We start from the raw sequence: 21946 nt of genomic DNA on the forward strand, positions 1-21946 counted from the left end.
CTCTTCCCACGACATTTATATGGCTTTAGCTCCATGTGGATTCTCTCATGAACTAACAGACTAAAGCCACAGCTGAAGTTCTTTCCACAATAGGAACACTTATATGCTTTCCTTCCTGTGGTGGCACCAGCAACTTTGGCGATTTTTATTAGTGTCAGAGCTTTGGCAAATGCTTTTCCCATGCTCGACACATGACCTTTGTATTTCAGCCTGCTGGGTTCTTCAAGTTTCATTAAGATCCTCATCTCCTGATCCACAAGGAACTGCAGCAGCATGCAATCTCTCTTCTGGGTGCTCACATGGTATTCCTCTGGTTCTTGCTGGCTTCCAGGCTGCTCTCCCACCACCAGAAATGGATAAACATTACAGATTGATCTTCCTACAGATGCCCCCCAAAGTTGAGTTTTGTCAGAAAATTCCAGCTAAGAATCCCCTCCTAAGTCTCATTGCCTGTTGAAATAAAACAAGAATCTTAAGGGAGCCCTATGACTCCACTGTTAAAACAATGATGAACACACTCAAGAGGCTGCTGGTTCAGATCCCCCCATTGGGCAAAATGTTTGGGGAAGGGGCATGGGGGGCAAAGGACCAAAAACAGTCCAGTGAGAATTAAGCAAGCCTAGTAGGCACAGAATGCTGAGTACTTATTGGGGGTTAAATTAAAAACTAGGATGGGTAGAAGGCATGGAATGGAGTAAGCTGGAAGAGGGCATGGCTGGCTGGAACACTGAACTGGAGCACTCCATACTGCAACATTTTATTGCAGGGCCTGCTTGTATGTGAGATTAAATATATGAGGGCCATAGCTCAGTGGCAGAGCTATGCTATGCTTTGCATGCAGAATGCTCCAGATTCAATTCCCTGTATCTCCAGGTAGGTCTGGGAAAGACTCCCATCAAAAAACCTGGTGAGCCACCTATAGTCAGTATAGACCAGCCTTCTTCAACCTGATGCCCTTCAGATGTTGTTGGATTCCAACTCCCATCAGCCCCTTCCAATGTTGCCAGTGGTCAGGGATGATGGGAGTTTTAGTCCAACCACACCTGGAGGGCACTATGTTGAGGAGAGCTGGAGTAGACAGCACCAAGCTAGATGGATGAATGGCCTGACTTGATATAAAGCAGTTTCCTGTGCTCCTAAAACATGCTGAAAAGAAACAGAAGGACCCAAATGAAAAACAGACAAGTGGAAGCAGGAAGCAAGACCCCGGAGCTAATAAGAGATGGTCCTCCAGAGATTCCTAGAGCAGCTTCCTGCTGCAGGCCACCTTATCATCATTATCATCATTATTGCATTTATGTCCCGCCTTTCCTCGAAGGAGCTCAAGGTGGCACACAAGGTTCTCTTCATTTTATCCTTACAACAACCCTGTGAGGGTGGTTGGGCTGAGAGAGACTGTGACTGGCCTAAGGTCACCCAGTGAACTCCATGGCCAAGCGGGGATTTGAACCGTAGTCTCCCGGGTCCTAGTCCGATGCTCTAACCACTACACCACACCAGTTTTTTTTAATGGGGAGCCCAGTTCTGTTGATTAGATAGATGAGCTAGTTGAGGCAGACTGAAGAGATTTCTCCCTCTCCCCCTCATTCAATTGCTCATCACGTAGGAAAAGCTCACTGGTTTCAGACTTCTACCCCGCCATGTCGTGAGTGTCAAAATGCCCAGGGGAGTACAGTGCATTGTTACACTATGGAATTTGCTCCCACAAGAGGCAGTGATGGCCACTAATTTGGAAGGCTTTAAAAGAGGACTAGACAAATTCATGGAGAAGGCTGTCAGTGACTACTAGTCATGATGTCTCCTTCCACTGGCAGAGGAAATATGTGCCTCTGTATACCTGTTGCTGGGAATCACAAGTGGGGAGAGTGCTCTTCCACTCAGGTCCTGCTTGTGGGCTTCCCAGAGGCACCAGCACTTCGTAAATAAATACAGTGCCCTGCAAAGGTATTCAGACCCCTGACCAATGCTCTCATATTACTGAATTACCAATAGTAGATTATAATTTCGTTCTGTATGTTATTTTATTTTGAAACACTGAAACTCAAAATCAATTATTTGAAGGTGACATTGGTCTTATGTCGGGAAATGTTTGAAAGAAACATAAAAAAACTGAAAGATGTTGCTTGCATAAGTATTCAGCCCCTGTGCTGTGGAAGCTCCCCGATTACACAGAAGAAAGAAATTGCCCTATTGAGGACACAATGACCTTACCACTGGCCTCCACCTGTGAACCATTCAAGTTGCTGTCACATTGTCAGGATAAAACCCCCACTGTTGAAGGATCATTGGTCAGGCTGTGACTCGGTTGGAAAATGCAGACCAAAGAGCATTCTACAGAAGTGAGAGATAGCCTAATACAAATGCATAGATTAGGAAAAGGGTACATAATAATATCCAAGTGTTTGGATATCCCCGTGAGCACAGTTGGATCAATAATCAGGAAGTGGAAGCTGCATCACACCACCCAGGCACTGCCAAGAAAAGACCATCCCTCAAAACTCAGCACTCAAACAAGGAGACTTGTGAGAGAAGCCACAGGGAGGCCAACAATCACTTTGACGGCGCTACAGGGTTCAGTGGCTGGGAGCGGGCTCTTTTACTATTTTTGTTTGTTTATTCATTCATTGAAATAAAAATATTACACACATGATACATTCAGCAGAAGACTATGTGGTGGCTAATAGATGGTACTGAATACAAGATTAATTAAAATAACCTGTCTGACTGTCTCCCTCTCTCACACAAACATACAAAACATACCAGCAATACAAATAATAACAGAACCAACAACCCAATTGGTTCAAAGCTGTTTTCTCAGATTAGATGACACCACTGACTGGTGTTTTCCCCATGATTTTCTTGTACTTATGTCCCCCTGGCCCCGGCCCACAAGCGTGGATTCTCTTGTGACTAAGAAGGTTTGATCTGCTCCTGAACGTCTTCCCACAGTCAAAGCACTCATTTGGTTTTCCCCTTGTGTGGGTTCTCTCATGACTAATGTGATCTGTTGTTGAAGCTTTTCTCACAGGCCATGTATGGGTAAGGCTTCTCTCCCGTGTGACTCCTCTCATGGATGATGAGGTTTGCTGTCTGGTCAAAGTGCTTCCCACAGTCCAAAAAGTGTACAATTTATCTTCTGGGTGGTTTGTGTGATGTACAGCACACGTCAATGGTTTTTCCCCTGTGTGCATCCTCTCGTGTAGGAAGACGCAAGCTCTGAACGAAGCCTTTCTCACATTCTGAGCATTCGCATGGTTTCTTTTCTGTGTGTAGCTTCTCATACATTTGGAGACCTGCGCTCCGACCGAACCTCTTTCCGCACTGTGAGCAGCGGTATGGGCTTTTTGTGTGGCTCCTCTGATGTCTTAGAGGTCAGTATGCTGAACGAAGGTCTTCCAACATTCCAAGCATTTATGCCTCCTTGTATGGATTCTCTGATGCCTAAGAAGGGTGGAGCTCTGATAGCTTTTCCCTTAGTCCAAGCATTTATACAGGGATTCTCTCACTTGTTGCAAGGCCTGGATGCCGAGTGACACTTTCCCCACAGTTTGGACACGTAGAGAAATTCTCTGCTGTGAGACTCGCCTGGCTTTTAAGATGATCAGAGCACGTGGTTTTTTCCGCACCATCCCAGACTGTGACTGTATGGACGTTTTTGTCGCCACCTTTACAAGGAGCAGGTCTATTCTCTGTCTTACCTCTGTGGTCTCCTTCTTGCCTGTCTAGTTCCAATACCTGATTACTTCCAGGCATCTTTCTTCCCACAACTTTGAAAAATGTTCTGCTTGGATTTTTCCATCAGCAGCCGTCCATTTGCTTTGCTTAGAACTTTCTGGTTGAGGAGCTTTCGCCTCTTTGCTCTCCTTCCCCTGCCCATCACCTGCTGGAACTAACATAGAATCAAATGTCGTTTCATACTATGAACTAGGTAGAAAGCACAAGCTGAATGGGAAGTTTGCTCCAAATTTACATACAAATGTGAAACTTGAATCTGAAACGCCAGACTAAAAAAAAAAAATTCCAAGTGTTTGGTTTTCAGATTTTGATACTGAGAAAAAAAACCCAAAACTTAAAGCTGAGGTTGTATTTTTAAAAAATTAATTAAAGAACACAACACACGGATCTAAGAAAAACCTTGCTGAAGCAAACCAAAGGCTTATCTAGCCCAGCATTCACAGTAGCCAATCAGATGCTTCTGGGAAGTCCACAGGCAGGGCACAAAGGCAACAGCCCTCTCCCATTGTTGCTGCTCAACAACTGATATTTCAGAGGCTCACTGTCTGTGAACCTGAGTGGTGGCTGGTGACTTCATGTCAGTGGAATCCAGTCTGGGTTTCATTCCAAACTTTCAAGGTCCTGTCCAAGGTGCTGAACCTATTTTTGGGAATAGGTTTCAGCACCTTGGAGAGCTCACTGAAAGTTCAGACTACAACCTGGAGTGGATTCCACTGCCCCACTGACATGGAGCCACCATTTATAGCCACCATTTAATTGCCAAAAAATAATATAAAAAATTCTATACCACCAGCATTCAGAAAATATCATAGTGGCAAACATAAAATCAACAATAAAATTACATCCATATAACAAATACCTGTGGGAGTCCAGGTGCCTGTCCACTCCACACCCCTGAGCATTTGTCTGAGGCAGCTATCTTTCTCTGCCTAATAGTAGGGCTGGCCCTGTCTCGCAACCCTACCAAGAGATGCCAGGGATTGAAGGCCCTACCTACACAGCTACTATTTGCTTTGGAAAGGAAGTTTTCTGTTTTGAGGCCACCGTCGTAGGGGGTGGGGTAGAAAAGGGATACACAAGCAAGAAAATGCAAGACCACACACACAAAAATTACAAATTTTATTGAATATTTTCAAAACTTGAGAGGAAAAAAAATCACATGACAAACCCTAATTTAAAAGCCTGTCAAAACAACCTGACATCTTTGGAGACTACCGCACTACAATAATGATAGTTTTGTTTTGTTTTAAGGGGGGGGGGAAGAGAAAGATCAAATAGCCCAGATAACTATATTGCGTTGGGTTAGTCTTGGTATAGATATGGGCCCACTTTGGAAGCTAGTTTCCCCTAAATCAGGGATGGGAACCTGTAGCCTTCTGGACGTTACTGGCTACAATTCCCATTGTCCCTGCCCACTGGCCATGATGGCTGGGGCTGATGGGAGCTAGGGTCCAAAAACATTTGGAAGGGCCACAGGTTCCCCAACCTTAACTGTTTTCAAATTTGCTTCCACATTGGAAGGACTGCTGAGGAACACTTGCAGAGGATTATGGGACATATGCCATTACAGGGGATTCTGGGAAATGTCCTAGGCATGCACAATCAGTGTCCAGAAAGGCTCTGGCCTAGCCTGGTGGGCCTCACCAGTTGCCCTTTTGGAGATTAAAAAAAGGCTCAATTTTTTTTTTTAATGAGGGGGCAAACCCCTGTCTGGGCTGTACCTCTTCAGCAAGGCTGGCAAAGCTGTAGGCCTCCGGATGTTGCTGGACTCCCAGCAGCCCCAGCCAGCATGGCCAATGGTCAGGGATGATTGGAGTTGTAGTCCAACAACATCTGGAAGGCTACAGTTACTCCACCCATGCACTTCAAATTGCAGATGGAGGACTGGCATGATGGAATATACTGTACCCCCATTGGCTGGTGGGGAGAAAATCTTAAACATCAGGGATGAGGAGCCTTTAGCTCTCCAGATGTTGCTAGGACTCCATCACTTCGTTTTAGGGTCAAGATCTAATTTTAGAGATGCATTTTTGCTGTCATTCGGATGATGGCTTTGTATTTATACGGTTAGGTGTTATTGTGAAGTATATGGGGATTGCTTAATTGTACTGTATATTTAATGAGATGTTCTCATTAATTTGTTGTTTACTACTGTTTTGTTTTATTTTGGTAACTGTTGAGAGTGACTTATGTATATATATTTTTTGACGTTGTGACCTGCCTTGAGCATGGTTTAACTATGGAAAGACAACATATAAATAAATATCATCATATCTGACCATTGGCCATGCTGGCCAGGGCTGATGGGAACTGGGGAGCCCAAAAACATCTGGGGAGGGCACAGGGTCCCCACTATATATATCAGTCCTTCCCCAACCTGGGGATCTTGACATCAGGAAGGCATCAGGCTGGAGAAGGGTGCTGAGCACAGAAAACTAGCATGTCAGGAAGACTACACTAGAGCCGTTCTCCCTCACCTGCTCGTTTTCTACATGCAGGTTTTCTTTGCACATGGAGAAGCATCCCATCATATGAGCCCCCACCTGCAAGCTGAAGGGGTACAGCTCCGACTTCTTCAGGGAGCCCAGGTGTACCCCTTAGAAAATCGACTCCTCCCGGTGTTCAGCATGGTAGGGGACAATTTGGTGGTCTCTTAGCTAGCTGGTCTCTTATCCAACTTTGTCTGCTGTTATCTTCTCATCAGGGACCTCCTGCTGTCCATCCAAGATAAGCAGGGAATGCATTAAGACACATAACAGGGATAAGGAACCTGTGGTCCTCCAGATGCTGCTTCACTCCATCCAGCATGGCCAAGGGTCAAGGATGATGAGAGCTGGAGTCAACAGCATCTGGAGGGCTGCAGCTTCCCCAGTTCTGGTGTACAATCTTTGTTTTCACCTGACATGGACATGCAGAACACCCAATTTGCATGTGGGTGTTTTAGCGTCGAGACAGGTCAAGATTCCAGGCTGTTCTTTCTGCCTGGCTTTCCTCTCCACGCTTTTAAATCGGAAAGCTCTGTGGGCCTGTGCTACAAATTAAAAATGGGAAGCTAAGAGATGGGGATGCCCTGGCCCTCAAGGTGCTGTCCGACTCCAATTCCCATCAGCCACAGCCAGCATGGCCGGTAGTCAGGAATGATGAGAGTTGAGTCCAACAGCATCTGGAGGGCCACGGATTGCTCACCTTTGGCCAACTTCACCAGGTAGGACCTGCCCCCCATCCCTCCCTCCCTCCCTCAAATTTCCCACAACCCCCACAATACCATTCCTTATTCTTGCCCAACACTTAAAGCTGAAAATACATTTAGAAATAAATACATCTTTTGCAAGATTGATAGATACAAGGTTTGTTTAAAAACAATACTTCTAAAAAACCATTAAAACTGAAGAATGCGGCCCAGAAGGCTCCAAAATACCAAGTCCCAAGTGCCAGTCTTAAAAAATGGTGGTGTGTGTGTGTGTGTCTGTAGACTTAAATGCAGATTGCCTTAGAAAGTTGTTGCTGCTGCTTCTGGGGAAAGAAAGGCTGATTTGGACATCTCCTGTATATTTCTGCGAGAAAGCCAGTGTGACTTAAGGAAAACTGAGCTGTGCTTGAATCTAGGATTGCCAACTAAGCGCCGGGGGGGGGGGGCACCCTGCTCCTGTTCAGGGATAGAGAACCTGGTGCTTTTGAGTTTTTAGACTCCACCTCCTGTCAGCCCCAGCCAGCATGCTGGGAGTTGTAGTCCAGCAACTTGTGGAGGGCCTCAGGTTCTCCTAGCCCTGCTTTAAAAAGCAGCTTGATCTGCATGTGAAACTTTGCATGGCAAGGGAGGTGAGCATTAGCACCAGCTAGTGGCTGCAGGCAGTTCAAGCTGCTTCTTAATGGCACAGGAGGGTCAGTGAAGAGCGAGGCAGCAGGGAGGTTGGTGTGGTACAAATGCACCAGCAGGAGCACAAGACTGTGCCACAACAACCTCCCCACCACCTTGCTCCTCCCCCTCCCCATAAGCAACAGCAACCCACCTTCTCGGAAGCTAGTGTAGCAGCTCTGCCCCACCTGGTGAGTCCTTTCTGATTAATAATACTAAAAAATCAAGTATCAGGGTTTGGAACAAAACCCTCCGCTACCAACACAGATCCTCAGTTTTCCCCATCTGTAAAATGTATAACACCGACTTTCCTCAAGGGACAGCACCGAGGACAAACCCAACAGAGATTGCACAGTGTTCCGCTCTGCTGGACTGCTCAGTTTTTAAAATATTTTTGTTGGCTTCTGGATTTAAATGTTCTCTTTTTGTATTGTTGGTTCTTTATAACAAATATTGTTGGAATTTTGTGGCTTGGTTGTTTGTTAACCACCGCAGGCATCTAGTAGTGGGAAATAAAAAAAACTTTTATAATAAATATAATAAATAAAACATCACTGAAAAAGAGTTGTATCAACAGGGCCACTTCATGGAGCCCAGGATCTGCACAGCTTCACTGGAACAGCTTTTGCCCTCGGCCCTACTTTAATTTATGATTATTAAAAAGCATTTATATACCGCTTAATATGTCAAAAAATCTGTAAGCGGTGTAAAATTGGCTTGGGAGGTAAAATACGTTCAATGACGCATGCATTGTCAGGACTCCTGCATTTGCAAAGCACGCTTCTCAGCCACTTTGGCAAGGTAGACTGGTTATTCCCATTTTACAGATGGGCAGGTGTGACTCGCCCAAGCCGCACAATGGGTCCATGGACCATTTCCCCAGGTCTCCTCGATCAAAGCTCACCTCTTTGCCCGTTGGAATGACACGGGCTCTGAACTCTACAGCTCTCCCTGGCTGCCAGTACAGGGCATGACTTTATACCTTTTTGCATAGATAGATGGGCTGTCCTGTTAAAACCAGAGGAGGGTGGGAAGGAGGGGAAAGAGCCGCTGGGTTCTGGCAACCCAGCCCGTTGAGAAATCCCCATCAAAATTTAAATAAAAACCACAACTGGGCTGAGGGAGAGTCAACACTCATCACTCCCTCATCTTCCGTTTGGCTCCTCTGTTTGGCCGCGGGTCGAGCGTGCGGGAAGTGGCGTCAGAGGTCGAGGGTGTGGGCACGTCTGGGGCAGCGTCCTCTCTGGGTCCGTCCGTAGGAGGCGGCTCAGGGACTGGGTCACATATGCCGCCGGGGGTGGCCAGAGGAGGCACCGGACACGGAATGACTGGGCCAGTCACGGGCTCTGAAGGCACACCAGGGATGTGACTGGGCGGTAGAGAGGTCACGGGCTCCAGTGAGCCCCAAGGGGGGTTGTTGAGCCCCTGGTAAGAACTGTAACTGAGAAATGATCCTTGTGGCGGAGACCTCTGGCCGGTAAACACTGCCGCAATGGCAGCCATGGTAGCAGTCTGCCTCCCCAAGAACTCTCCCAGGTCATTGTGGGAGCGCTCAATGGCACTGACCATCAGGTGGGCTGTGGCCCGGTCTTGGCGCCTCTCCTGCTTCCTGTGCTGCCTTTCCTCTTGCCTGGCCCTGTCAAAGGCCTTCAGGTCCTGCCGGTGCAAGCCCCGCATGGCGTCCAAAAGCATGGAGGGGGCCCTCGAAGCCGACTCAACGAGCTGCATGCTGGTCTCCAGGCGCTGCTTTCGGTTTCGCATCCTCCGGTTCCGCATCCGCTCTGCATTTGTGAGGGGTCTCCGGAACTCTTGGATAGGCCCTGCACGAGGGTCAGAGGCAGGGGGGAGATAGTATGGGAGGGGGAAAAGAAACCACACAAATTAGACTCCGTGTTTGGGAGGCATATCTTATGGCAGCTTAAGCCACTGTGACACTAACTCGCCAGCCTACACAGGCACCATTTCCCTCACAATGCCTAATTTGTCTTTTTGGCAGCTACTGAAGATCTTCCTCTTTCAACCAAGCCTTTTAAGAAGAATACAGAGCTTTGTTCCAGTCTGCATCTGTATTGGAATTGTTTTAATTTCTTAATAAATAAATAAAATAAATAAATAAATAAATAAATAAAATAAGAAATTGTTTGGTTAACATCTCTGTGTTAACTAAGTGAACCTAGTAGGAGTCTGATTTTGCAATCCAACAGCACAGCTTGCTTGTCTTTAATTCATAATGGGGTTAAAAAAACACATCCATTGCTTTTGGCCTCTGGCCCCACCCACCACTCACATGCGGCCCCCAGAAGGTTGTCCATGTGGCAATGTGGCCCTCCGGCTGAAAAAGGTTCTCCACCCCTGCGATGGAGGAAAGAAAGCCCCTTCCTCTCTGGCCGGCAGAAGAGAGACTGAGCATTCCCAGTCTTCCCTCCACCAGGCTGTTCGGAAAAGGATTTCTTCTTATGAGCGTCTCAAGGGGTGACAGCTCTGTGTTTCCACACCAGCTGTGAAAGATGCGGCCTTCACCAATTCCACAGCCAGCTACTAGCCTCATAGGAAGCTGGTAAAACTTTGAAGACTAGTTGTTTTTGTTGGCTGATTTATGAGGCCAAGATATACAACGTTTAATGCCTCAGGCGGCACTTCAGCCAGGTTCAGGAACACAGGAAGCTGCCCTATACCGAGTCAGACCATTGGCTCTCCAGGGTTTCCGGCAGAGAGTCTCTCCCAGTCCTACCTGGAGATGCCATTGGGGATTGAACTTGGGACCTTCTGCATGCAAGGCAGATGTTCTCTGCCCCTGAGCTACAGCCCTTCCCCTTTGCATCAGGGGTGGGGGAACCTGTGGGTCCTCCAGATTGTGTTGGATTCTAACTCCCATCATCACTGACCAAGCCGGCTGGGGCTGATGGGAGTTGGAGTCCAGCAATGTCTGGGAAGGGAGGGCACAGGTTCCTCCATCAGTGACTAACAAAACAGATCTATTAAATTCTTACAGCAAAATGTTTCAGCTTCTGCCCTCTTCTGCTATATCAGTGCAAGGATTGTGGTCATTTAATAAACCCCTCCCTCCCTCTCCTTCTCCCTCTCTCTCTATATACACACATACACACACTGGGGGGAGAACTCCTTGCTCGTTTCGCTCGCCAACCCCCCATCCCCAAACACACACACACATCATTTTCATTCATTCATTCATTCATGGTGATCACTCATGGCCGAGTAAGATTGTCTTCCAGGGTAAGGCACACACCCTCAAGCACACACACTCTCTCTTGGTCTCGCACACATCCACACCACCTCCAGGCACCCACACTCCCCACCTCAAGCTGTGGGGCCGCTGTTGCTGACACCGTCCTGCTGACACCCAAATCCTGGCCCAGCCCACAGCCACCTGCTGCAACACGTGCAACCCAGGTAGCCAGCCTGCTCACCCACTAATCCTTGCCCCCATGCCCCAACCCAGACATCATGCCACATGATATCATGACAGCATCAAGGCTTACATTTTTATTATATAGCAAGAGAGATAAACCTGGATATGGTTCAAGACACTTTGCTCACCCTGCATTTTTATTATTATATTTATATCCCACCTTTCCTCCAACAACCTCAAGGCAGTGTACAAACATGGTTCTCCAGGTCCTGATTTTATCCTCACAACAACCCTGGGAGGTAGGTTAGGCTGAGAGATGGTGACTGGCCCAAGGTCATCCAGTGAGCTTCATGGCTGAGTGGGGATTTGAACCCTGGTTTTCCAGGTCCCAGTCCGACACTTTGGCCACTACGCCACACTGGCGCTCTTAAATATGTGTCTGCCTGGTTCTGAACCAAGTACCTTTAGCATACGAGGCGGACCTGATACCCACTACACTACAGAAACTGTTTCTGTAGTTTCAACCATTTCATATTGGCATCCTGATGTAGTAGAAAAGGGCCATAGCCCAGTGAGGAGATCATTTGCTTTGCGTGCAGAAGGTCCCAGGTTCAATCCCTGGCGACTCCAGGTAGAAAGACTCCCTCTCTGAAAGCCTAGAGAGCCGCTGCCAGTCAGTGTAGACTCTACTAAGCTAGAGGGACCCGTGGTCTGAATCAGTATAAGGCAGCTGCCTACGTTCCCACGTATGGCACAGCAAAAAAAGTGGTTGCATGATCTGGCCCCCTTGCCATAAAACAGCCTTCCCAAGAACGGGTGTCACTCACCAGCACTGACTTTAGACAGACCTGAATAAAGAGTGTGTGCAGATTCAGACCACATGGCTGGCAGCTACTACTAGCTCACAGGACTTCTTTTTTTAAAAAAATGTTCAATAAAGCGATTAAGGTCTATTAATAGTGATTAGCAAGAGCAGCTGTAGGGATCCTCCATGTACAGAGGCAGTCTACCTTTGAGTACAAGCTGCTGGCAATGGTCAAACATACCATGTTTGTGAGTGCCCAGAGGCATCTGGAAATATAGCACTGGACTCGAAGGCCCTTGGTGTGCTCTAGCAAAACAATTCAAGCTCAGCTCGGAGTAGCTTCCATGCGGTTATATACCAGGCCCACTTGGCTGATATCAGACACCCAATCTCAGCATTTCTTTCCCATCTCACTCAGAATTTATTAATTTATAGCCAACTCTTCCTCAGTAGTTCATGGCCAAGAGGTAGATGGAGCTGTGCCATCTTCTCACAACAACCCTGCGAGGTAGATTAGGCTGAGAGCCAACTGACACGCCCAAAGCCACCTGATGCACTTCATGGATGAATGGGGATTTGAACCCATGTTTCCCTGGTCCAATATTCTATCCACTGCACCGCTGGCTCTTGCCCTGTCCAGTTGCTGTAATTTCAACAGGCCACATGCTTTTAAAGCCTTTTAGGCTTGAAACTTACTTTGCATTTAACATACTCACACACCCCTTCAAAATATGAAAGCAGAGATTCTCAGAATCTTGCACGATGCCATCATGATTACATGAGATATGTACTAAGGCTGAACTGGCTCAAATTTGGGGAGGGGTGGACAGGGGGAGCGAAATCTTTGTTAGCCACCAATTGGTTTGTGGCAGCACCACTCCTCTTGATGGTCACTGTTTATCTATATATGAACAAAATGTGAGGTTCGGGGAGCGGTTACACAAAGGCCTCTGGCTATGTGCAATAAAGTATATTTGTTCAATGCCCCCCATGTATCCCAGCAAGCCACAGTTAATAGTTTTTCATGATGTCTCCTAAGATCTTTCATTCCTCCCTTCTCATGCATGGAAGAAACAAACCGTGAGCCCTGGCTTTTTGTTATGTCTGAACCAGAGGCTGTAGTTTGTTTCACTCCCACAAGCCCACTCTCAGGAAGCCAAAACCAGCCTTGGCTACAGATTATAGTTTGTTAGGATAGAAATGAACCACGTTCCCTGGAATGGACATAACGTGAAGCCAGGGATCATGTCAGCATTAGAAGGAGGAGTGACGGAGCCTCCTTAGGTACGTTTATAGTAAACCATTAACGATGGTTGACCGTGACATACCAATTGGGTCAATGGATGGCGAAACTGAGGGGAAATACATTTTGGCCGAGTGGTACAGTAGAGCAGGGATGAGTAGCATGTAGCATGGGATCTACTGGTAGATCTCTGAGTGATTAGCAGTAGATCAGCAAGGCTTTCTCTGACTCCCTATTCTTTTAACAATGAAACGTCTTTTTCCCCACCGACAGTGGCCTTTAGCATGAAGGAACTGTGAGTTCAGTTCAGTTCTTGTACTGAAAACACTCCCAGGCTCAGAATGTACAAACAGGCACACTGTCCTCCAATTCTAAGTTTGTGTCTTTTGCCCTTGGATCTAGTTGGAAGATCCTGGGCTTCTAGTACCTCCACTGTTGGAGGCAGAATGTCTCTGAATACCATTTTTCGGGGAATCACAAGTGGGGAGAGATACTCTTGCGCTCAGGTCCTGGTTTTGGGCTTTCCTTGGTTGTCTGGTTGGCCACTGCGAGAAAGGGATGTTGGACTATATGGGCCTTTGCCCTGATCCAGCTTCAGGGCTCTTCTGATGTTCAGCACATATCCGACAAGCCTGAAGTCTGCCCACCCCAGAGACAGAGGTCTGGTTTATGTCATGGAGCCTGAAGGACCAAAGAGACCTCAGACTGTAACTTCCCTAGAGCATTCAAATTGCACAAATGTAGTAGCCCCAGAGAATCCTTACCGTATGGCCTGAGACTTCTGCCGCCCTCCGGCACAGGCTCCCTGCGGATCATTGTTCTGCCGCAATCTGGCAGTGCTCTGTCTGGCACAACGGGGTGCGGGGCCTGCTGTCCGATGGCAGGATACTGTGCCTGCTGCACCAGGGGCGGATACTGCACCGGGAGGGCCACAGTGGGGTAGTGCACCTGTTGCGTCACAGAGGGATATTGCACCTGCTGTGTCATGGGGGGGTTCACCACCATGTCCTCAAACGTCCACAGCACCTGGGAAGAGCACCAAGGAAGGATCAGGTCAGGAAGGATCTGGGGAGACCGCCTGGAAAAACTACGTGTTGTAAAACACCTGCTCCATACTAGAGCCATTTTGATAAGAACGTAAGTCCTGTCGGATCAGGGAAAAGCTCTGTCTGGTCCTGATCCTTGTTTCCAACGGGGGTCAACAAGATGCTTCTGGAAAAAACACCCCATGAGGAATGAGGACAACAACCCTCCCCTGCTCTCTGTCCCCCAGCAACTGGCATTCAGAGGTTCCAGAGCCATAATGTCTTCAAGCAGTTTATAAATCTACCACCCCCCAACCCCGAATTTGCCGCTTAAAAATTCACTAAAGGGATTAGCCTGGCTTTCCTCGACTCTGGCAAATTCCTCGCCCAGAATTCAAACCTGAGGCCTCATCTCCATAGGACGGTGCCTCATATCAGATCATACTGTTTGTCCATTTGGCTCAGGATTGTCTATACTGATTGACGGCAGCTCTCCAGGGCTTCAGAGAGACACCTCTCCCAGACCTATTCGGAGCGGCCGGGGATTGAACCTGGGGCCTTCTGTCGGCAAAGGAGGTGCTCTGCCATTGGACTATAGCCCTTCCCCCAAATTGCTGATGTGGTGCCCTCCAGATGTTGTCAGACTACATCTTCCATCTCCATTGACCACTGGTCATGCCGGCTAGGGCTGGTGGAATCCAACAGCATCCGGAAGGCAACACACTGGCTACTCCTGCACAAGACAGCGGCTTCGGAGGAAACACATTTGCTTGCAGGTACAGTCTGCATCCAAACAGACAAAGCAGGACTCACCAGTGGGGAACTCTTTAGTGCAGCAAATCCCAGTGGGGCTCACTATCAGCAGCGAGCCCCGCTTGCAAGGGAATAATCAGGAGCTCACTTGAAGCTCCCAGTTGATCCTTTGGAGCTGCATTCTGGCCTATCCTGACATATGAGATCAGGTGTGGGTCAGGCGGGCATGGTTTGGGGAAAACAGCCTCCCAGGTCAGATTGGGAGCTGTGCCAGGCCCAATGAGGCCAGTGGGCTGGAGGTTCCCCACTCCTACCCTAGACCAATAAGCTTTGATCAGTGGGGTGAAGAATGAACACCATTTCCACTCCAAAGAACTGGAGCAGTAGTTGTAAACTCTTCGGTTTTTATTTATTTATTTATTATTTGATTTATATCCCACCTTTCCTCCCAGCAGGAGCCCAGGGTTGCAAACAAAAGCTCTAAAGACACTTTAAAACATCCTAAAAACAGACTTTAAGATACATTAAAACAAAACATCTTTAAAAACATTTTTTTAAAAAGCTTTGAAGACATCTTTAAAAAAAAGAAAAAAGGTTAAAAAAGTATTAAAAAAAAAGGTTTAAAAACATATTAAAAAGCAATTCCAACGCAGACTTAGACTGGCATAGGTCTCAACTTAAAAGGCTTGTTGAAAGAGGAAAGTCTTCAAAAGGTGCCGAAAAGATAGCAGAGGTGGTGCCTGCCTAATATTTAAGGGGAGGGAATTCCACAGGGTAGGTGCCGCCACACTAAATGTCCGTTTCCTATATTGTGCAGAATGAACCTCCTGATAAGATGGTATCTGCAGGAGGCCCTCACCTGAAGAGCGCAGTGATCGACTGGGTATATAAGGGATAAGACGGCCTTTCAGGTATCCTGGTCCCAAGCTGTATAGGGCTTTGTACACCAAAACTAGAACCTTGAACTTTTTGCCCACTTTTGTACACAATGCACACAAGATACATTTAAAGCACATGACTTCTCCCAAAGAATCCTGGGAACTACAGTTTGTTAAAGGTGCTGGGAATTGTAGCTCTGTGAGAGGTAAACTACAGTTCCCAGGCAGTATGCCTCCGAATGCCAGTTGTTGGCAATCACAAGTGGGGAGAGTGCTGTTGCGCTCAGGTCCTGCTTGTGGACTTCCCAGATGCATCTGACTGGCCACAGTGAGAACAGGATGCTGGACTAGACGGGTTATTGGCCTGACCCAGCAGGGCTCTGCCTCTGTTATTTGGAGGCAGCAATGTGCTTTAAATGTATCATATGTACGCAGCCGCCTTCTTCTTCCAGGAATCCTGTTTCCACATGGACTTATTTGCAAAGAAACCCCTGCACATTGTATTCAATTCTGAGAAATGTTCTGCTTTCCTTTTCAAGCTCTTCTTCTTTCAGGAAAGTCCATTTGATTAGATCAGGAAGTTCAGTTTCACCTGCCTAAACAGATGTGTCTTCAAGAGCCGGCGGAAGGCCAATACTGATGAGGCTTTTCGTATTTCAGCAAGGAGGGCATTCCACAAACACTGGTGCCACAAGCCAATAATCATCAGGTTGTGGCAAAACTAACCGGGTTCCATTTGCTGATCTTTTTGGGGTGGGTGGGATGGGGGGAAATAAATCATTTTTATTGAATTTTCCATTTTTAACAATGGTACAAAACAACACAATAAGAGAATAAACGGGAATAATAACCAGTGAATGACCGAGAGCATATTGCATAGAAAGCTCACAATGCATTCACAAATGGGATGAAAGTAGTATTGCATAAAAAGGGTACAGAATTTCATGCTTAAAATGCTCATTAACGTGGAAGGTGATCCAACCAAAAGGGTAAGCGACTTTCTGGGGACGTGTGGTACACCTAGGAGATGTAAGTTAAGTCAGGAAAGGCCACCAAGTGGACTCAGGCTTGTCAGATTTTATCCCATTTGCTAATGCCCTTAACGGGTGCTCACTCACTTAATGGCTTTCCTGTTTTCACAATGAAGGTGGTCCAGTTTTTATTATTTTTCAATGCCACCGCTCCTCAAGGTTGTGGCCAATTGTTAATCAGAATTACACAAGAACATCCCTTCCTGATCAGACCAAAGGCCTACCTAGTCCGGCATTCTGTTCTCACAGGGTGTGGGGAATAAAATGGAACGGGGGGGGGGGAAGGAAGAAAAGATTAATTTTTTTTACCTGCTGTTCTTTTCTCTGGGCCTCCCGCTGCCTCATCAGGAAATCTTCCGACAAAGCCACCGCTTGGGCGCAGGTCTCCGGGCCATGGTCCCGGACCCAGTTTTGAATTTCCTGGGGCAGGATGGTCAGGAACTGCTCCAGGATCACCACCTCCAGGATCTGCTCCTTGGTGTGCCTCTCAGGCCTCAGCCACTGGTGGCAGAGCTCCTGGAGCTGCCTGCACATCTCCCGGGGGCCCTCGGCCTCCTGGTAGCGGTGATGCCGGAAGTGCTGGCGCCGCACTTCCAAGCTGGCCGTGTCTTCGCTCAGGGCCTCTTCCTTCACGTTCCCGTAGTTCCTTCGCTCCCGGTGCTCCGGGCCGCTGTAGACCGGCTGAGCTTCTCCTCTGAGGCCTGGCAGGCTCTGAGCCACCCACCCTCCGGAGGGCCACTGGCTCGGGTTGGCCGCCACCTCGTAGGAGGCATGGAACGAACTCGTGTCCCACTGCAGGGACTTGTGCAACGGTGGGTTCCGCCAACCCGGCTGGGGGTACGGCATGGCCTTTGGGAACTCCTGTCGCTGGGCTTCCCAGTGTTGCTGCAGCCCCTCGTCCGGCTCCTGTTTCACCTGCTGAGGAGCTTCTCCGGCCAGAAACTCCCGCATGGACCCACCCGGAACAAAACGGGGAGCTCCTCCTCCTCCGTCACCCCCTAGGTCATGACCAGCTGGGTCTTGCTCCTCCATTTTCATCGCTGGCTGCATTCCCGGCTCCGGGGCACCCTGAAACTGGAGGTGGAGGGCGGCTGTTTCCCCTCTCCCTGCAGCCATTTTGTATTTATATTCGTCTTACGTCAGGGTTCGGCAACGCAAGGCCGCCAGGCCTGGCCCCTCGAGGGGTGAGGCCCGGCCCTCCCCGATGGCCAACGGAGAGGCAAACAAAGGGTGCCAAAGGACTTGCAGGGAAAGGAAAGAGGGTTGTCCACAGGCTGCTACTGGGGGTGAGGTGGGAGTGCAGCTTTGGCCCACCCACCCCCACTGGTTCCTCAAGGCAGCTCTCTGGGAAAACTTGTGGCCGACTGGAACCTGAAGTCCTCGCCCTTGGCCTCCCAGCTCCCTTACAGCAGAGGTGGAGAAGCCATCTGCAGCCGCGATGTCAGTATAGCAAGGCAAACGGCACACTCCAAGCAGAGCCTTGGGGATCTTCAGGGCAAGATATGGAAGCTGGCAATGTATTCTTGCTCCTACACCGGGGAGGGAGAGAACAGAGAGGACACCGCAGATTTAGACTGTGTAGCACATTTATAAACATTTTTATTATTATTTATTAAGGTGGAATACCAGAAGCCTAGTGAAGGAAACTGGGGCCAATATTCCAGAACGGGGGGAGGAACCTCAGGCCCAGGAGCCAAATGCGGCCCTCCAGGCTTCTCTGTCTGGCCCTCGAGACTCTCCCCAGGCTACAGCTCCTCCCCAGCCTCCCCCCTTGTGTGTTTTTGCCTGGCCAGACTGTGTCCTTGAACTCCGGTAATACTTCTTGCTTGCCGGATGGAGGACAGAGGGAGGCGTGCGAGTGTGTGTAGAAACTAGCCTACTGTACAAATGTAAAATTTGCATGCATTGTAAATGCATTGCTCCTCCCACTTTTGCCCCAGCATCACTGAGGAACACATTCCGCAGATGGGGAGCCACAACTGAAAAGGCCCTCTCCCTTGTCACCATCCTCTGAGCCTCCCTCAGAGGGGATGGACCAATGGTCTGACTTAGTATAAGGCAGCTTCCTTATACCCCATGCCTCTTGGGTGGGCACCCAGAGATCTAGGTTTGAGGTGGCATCCTTTGGGGGCTTCCTCCTCCATCGGTGTGCCCTGGAATACTCACCTGATTGCGGCAACAGTGGCCGAGTGCAGCCAGTTTTTAAACTGCCGACAGGGCTCCAGATGCTAGGCTGGGGGCTTTATGAGAAGTTAACCGAAGGGTAACTCGATCCAGCAGCCTGCTGCTGCTCAAGAGTGCTCTACCAAGGAGGGGGGAATTAAGGAGGGTCAGGGCAGGCAGCAGCGAGCCCTGCAAACTGCCCACGAACACCGGGTGCTGGTGCCCTCCCCAGGAAACTGTTACATATCTTTAATTAAGGGAGAAAGAGTCTTCCCCTGCACACCCAAGGAAACACACTTTCCACACGTAGTTGGGAGTCATAAATCGGGACAGGCGCAGAGGCAATCTGCACAAAGTGGGATGAGAGGAAATGAGGAAAAGACTGTGTAGAGTGGAAGAGGGCTGCAACAGGAAGCAGATGGTATTGGTGGGTGGACCTAGCTCAGTATTATTCATGCTGACCGGCAGTGGCTTTCCAGCGTTTCACGCAGGGGTCTTTTCCCCAACCCTACCTAGAGATGGGATTGCGCCTGGGACCTTCTGCATGCAAAGCAGATGCTCTGCCACTGAGCAACGTCCCTTGGATAACCTCAGGGAGCGGAAGGAAGTGTAAAGAAGGGGCTGCCAGGGGTGCGAGTGGAGAGACAGAAATGCGGAGTGACTTTCTGCAAAACCTAGCAAGGCTCTGTCAAGAACTGAGAGATGCTTCTGCTTATTTTCTGGCTCCTCTAAGAGCTTTAGGCCACAACCTCAGTTCAAGATTGTGAAGCTTGCACGCAGGGATTGGGGGGTGGGGGAGGCTCGTCGGGTCTTTCGATGTGTTGGACAGCTCCCTCTTCAGCTAGAGAAACCCTGCCTGCAACCACACATCAGTCAACGCCCATTCACTCCATATTAATTTCTTATTACTTGACAGCGCACACCTAACATTTTCCAAGTTCCGCAGAGAGATTAAAACCAGACAGCCCCTTCCTGCAGGCTCACAATCTGCACTAGGCACGATACCAAAGAAAAGAGAAACGGGGAGAGGAAAAACACACACGCAAAACTCCGGCTAACAATTTTCACCAACACTGGTGTCCTTCCTTTGTTCATTCTCGCTCGCTCGCTCTCCCTTCTGTTCTTGAAGCGTTTCCAACCCCCTCCCCGTTCTTTTCTTGAGTTGGACGGAAGAGGGGACCCTGCTGAGATCAGCAGCACAGACACCCCACCCCATGGTCTGTGTGGGTCTTCCTGGGGTGGGGGGATCCCTTGTCTCTTTGGGGCTACATACACCTCCATTCCCTGCATTTCTCCCTCTTCTTTGCCTTGATCTTCTCCCTTCTTCCACCCACCCCCCATATCCTCTCAACTCACCTCTGGCCAGCTGCAGACTCCGGACCCCACAACCTTTCAAGTGCGCAAGTTTAGCTGAAATCTAAAAGGCGGCTGCAGCAGCTGCTGCTTCCCACCCAAGCCAACAGGAAAAGGAAACTCACCACTGCTCACATTTCCGGGCTTGTCTAGGCATCGGAGCTCTCATAGTTTTAACCCCTCGAAGGAAAAAACCAAAGAAAGAAGGAAGGAAGTGGAGCCTTTTGTTGTGATCGGGGAACTGGAGTGAGTGAGAGCGCTTCAGTGTCCCCCCCACCCCACCCCATGAGAAACTGACAAGGACCAAGGCTTCCTTTTGGGCGGAGTCAGCTGCACAAGCATACAAGTGAACCCTTAAAAGGCAAAGTGTGCGCGTGGGCTGTTTTTTGTGCAGCTCCCTCATACTGGGTGTGTTAGGTGCGCTTTGCCAGTCGGGCACCCTGCACACGCTCAGAGACACTGTCGTCCTCAAAGAGGCTCTAAGTGCGGGGATTCTCTTTTCGTGTTTCCTCAACAGGGCTGCTGGTATGGTACTCTGCACGTGTTGAGAGACACGTGTAAGGCCCTAGGTCAGTGGTAGTAGAACACCTGCTTTGCATGAAGAAGGTCCCAGGTTCAATCCACAATGGCATCTCCAGGTAGGGTTGGGAGAAAACTCTGCCCGAAATCCTGGAGCGTCACTGCATGTTTTCTCCTAGCATACCTTTTTTTGTGCACATTATTTCGTTAGAGAACTACATCACGAAATTTAGAGAAGTGTGGATTTTGACAGACAGCTGCGTTTGTTTACATATTTTTTGGGAAGTGTGGATTAGGAAGGTTCACATTAAAATGTGGACTGCACCAACTGCCCGCCACTGCCCAATGTTCTGAATCAAACGGTCTATTCACTTCTGTCTCCAGTCAATCCTCCTAAATTAGAGGTGGCAGACCTGTAGCCCTCCTAACATTGTTGGACTCCAACTCCCATCAGCCCTAGCAAGGATGGTGGAAGTTGTAATCCAACAACTTCTGGAGGGCCAACAGGTTCCCCATCCCTGTTCTAAATTACTGTGGGGAAGTACGCATTGTAGTACTAGCAGCTTGACAAGACTGCCAAAGGTTAGAGCTGGAACTACTTCCTGAATCCTCAGGTCAAAATATAGTACTATGAAAAAAGAAAACCCAAGGTTTTATTACAGAAATGGAAACTGCAGGCATGTAGATGTGAATGAGAAAAAAAACACGCACGCACGCGCTACAGTATAACTTACTGCCAAAATATATTCTGCCCTAAAGAGTGGCACAGGCTTGAAAGGGGGACAGATCAGGCTTAGTTAGCTAATCGAAGTTGCTTCAGAAGTTCATTCCCATTAGGATACCGGACAGCTTCCAGCTCAGCAAGATATCAACCCGATCCTTCCCTGTCTTCTTGACTGGAAGGGCTGTAGCTCAGTGGTAGAGCATCTGCTTTGCATGCAGGTCCCAGGTTCAATCTCCAACAGCTCCTGGTTGGGTTGGGAAAGTTGCCCTGTCTGAAAACCTGGAGAGCTGCTGCCAGACAGTGCAGGCAGTACTGAGCTAGATGGACCAAAGCGCTGACTGGGTGTAAGACAGCTTTCCTGTGAGAGACTCAGGATGGGTATCACAGGTGTGGCCAGATGGCATTCAAGCAACGTGATCTTGGAACAGCATGGAGCAGCCTTTGCAAACCTGATGCCCCCTAGATGCTTTGGACAGCTCTGGGGAGATGTC

At 48.6% G+C, this 21946-nt stretch overlaps 2 protein-coding genes across 4 annotated transcripts in view; one reads left to right on the forward strand and one right to left on the reverse strand.

The window, feature by feature from the left end:
* LOC133381083 (zinc finger protein 91-like) overlaps positions 1-21946 on the forward strand; it is a 164079-nt gene that overhangs the window by 64888 nt on the left and 77245 nt on the right. The window lies entirely within an intron of this gene.
* LOC133381109 (zinc finger protein with KRAB and SCAN domains 8-like) lies at positions 6995-20436 on the reverse strand. Of its 3 annotated transcripts, XM_061619684.1 has the most exons (5): positions 20216-20309; positions 17006-18225; positions 13774-14035; positions 9158-9411; positions 6995-8090 (listed from the first exon to the last, which is right to left on the reverse strand). In XM_061619684.1, the coding sequence occupies exons 2-5, from the start codon at positions 17810-17812 to the stop codon at positions 7968-7970; spliced, it is 1446 nt and encodes a 481-aa protein (XP_061475668.1). In that variant the 5' UTR covers positions 17813-18225; positions 20216-20309; the 3' UTR covers positions 6995-7967. The 3 variants fall into 3 exon arrangements, with proteins under 3 accessions (XP_061475668.1, XP_061475667.1, XP_061475665.1); XM_061619683.1 differs by lacking the exon at positions 20216-20309 and adding an exon at positions 20338-20436 and having other exon boundaries at positions 7998-9411; XM_061619681.1 differs by having other exon boundaries at positions 7998-9411.

The sequence above is a fragment of the Rhineura floridana genome, chromosome 3, assembly GCF_030035675.1.
Source record: "Rhineura floridana isolate rRhiFlo1 chromosome 3, rRhiFlo1.hap2, whole genome shotgun sequence".
NCBI classification, from domain to species: Eukaryota; Metazoa; Chordata; class Lepidosauria; order Squamata; family Rhineuridae; genus Rhineura; species Rhineura floridana.

What these genes read in the sequence shown, in the direction of transcription:
- LOC133381109 (XM_061619683.1), bottom strand. Translation starts at nt 17,812, where the DNA reads ATGGCTGCAGGGAGAGGGGAAACAGCCGCCCTCCACCTCCAGTTTCAG. An exon ending in CCCAGAGAAAAGAACAGCAG is followed by an intron (nt 14,036 to 17,005) that starts GTAAAAAAAATT and finishes TGCTCTTCCCAG; the next exon opens with GTGCTGTGGACGTTTGAGGA. An exon ending in CAGAAGTCTCAGGCCATACG is followed by an intron (nt 9,412 to 13,773) that starts GTAAGGATTCTC and finishes ACCCTCGTGCAG; the next exon opens with GGCCTATCCAAGAGTTCCGG.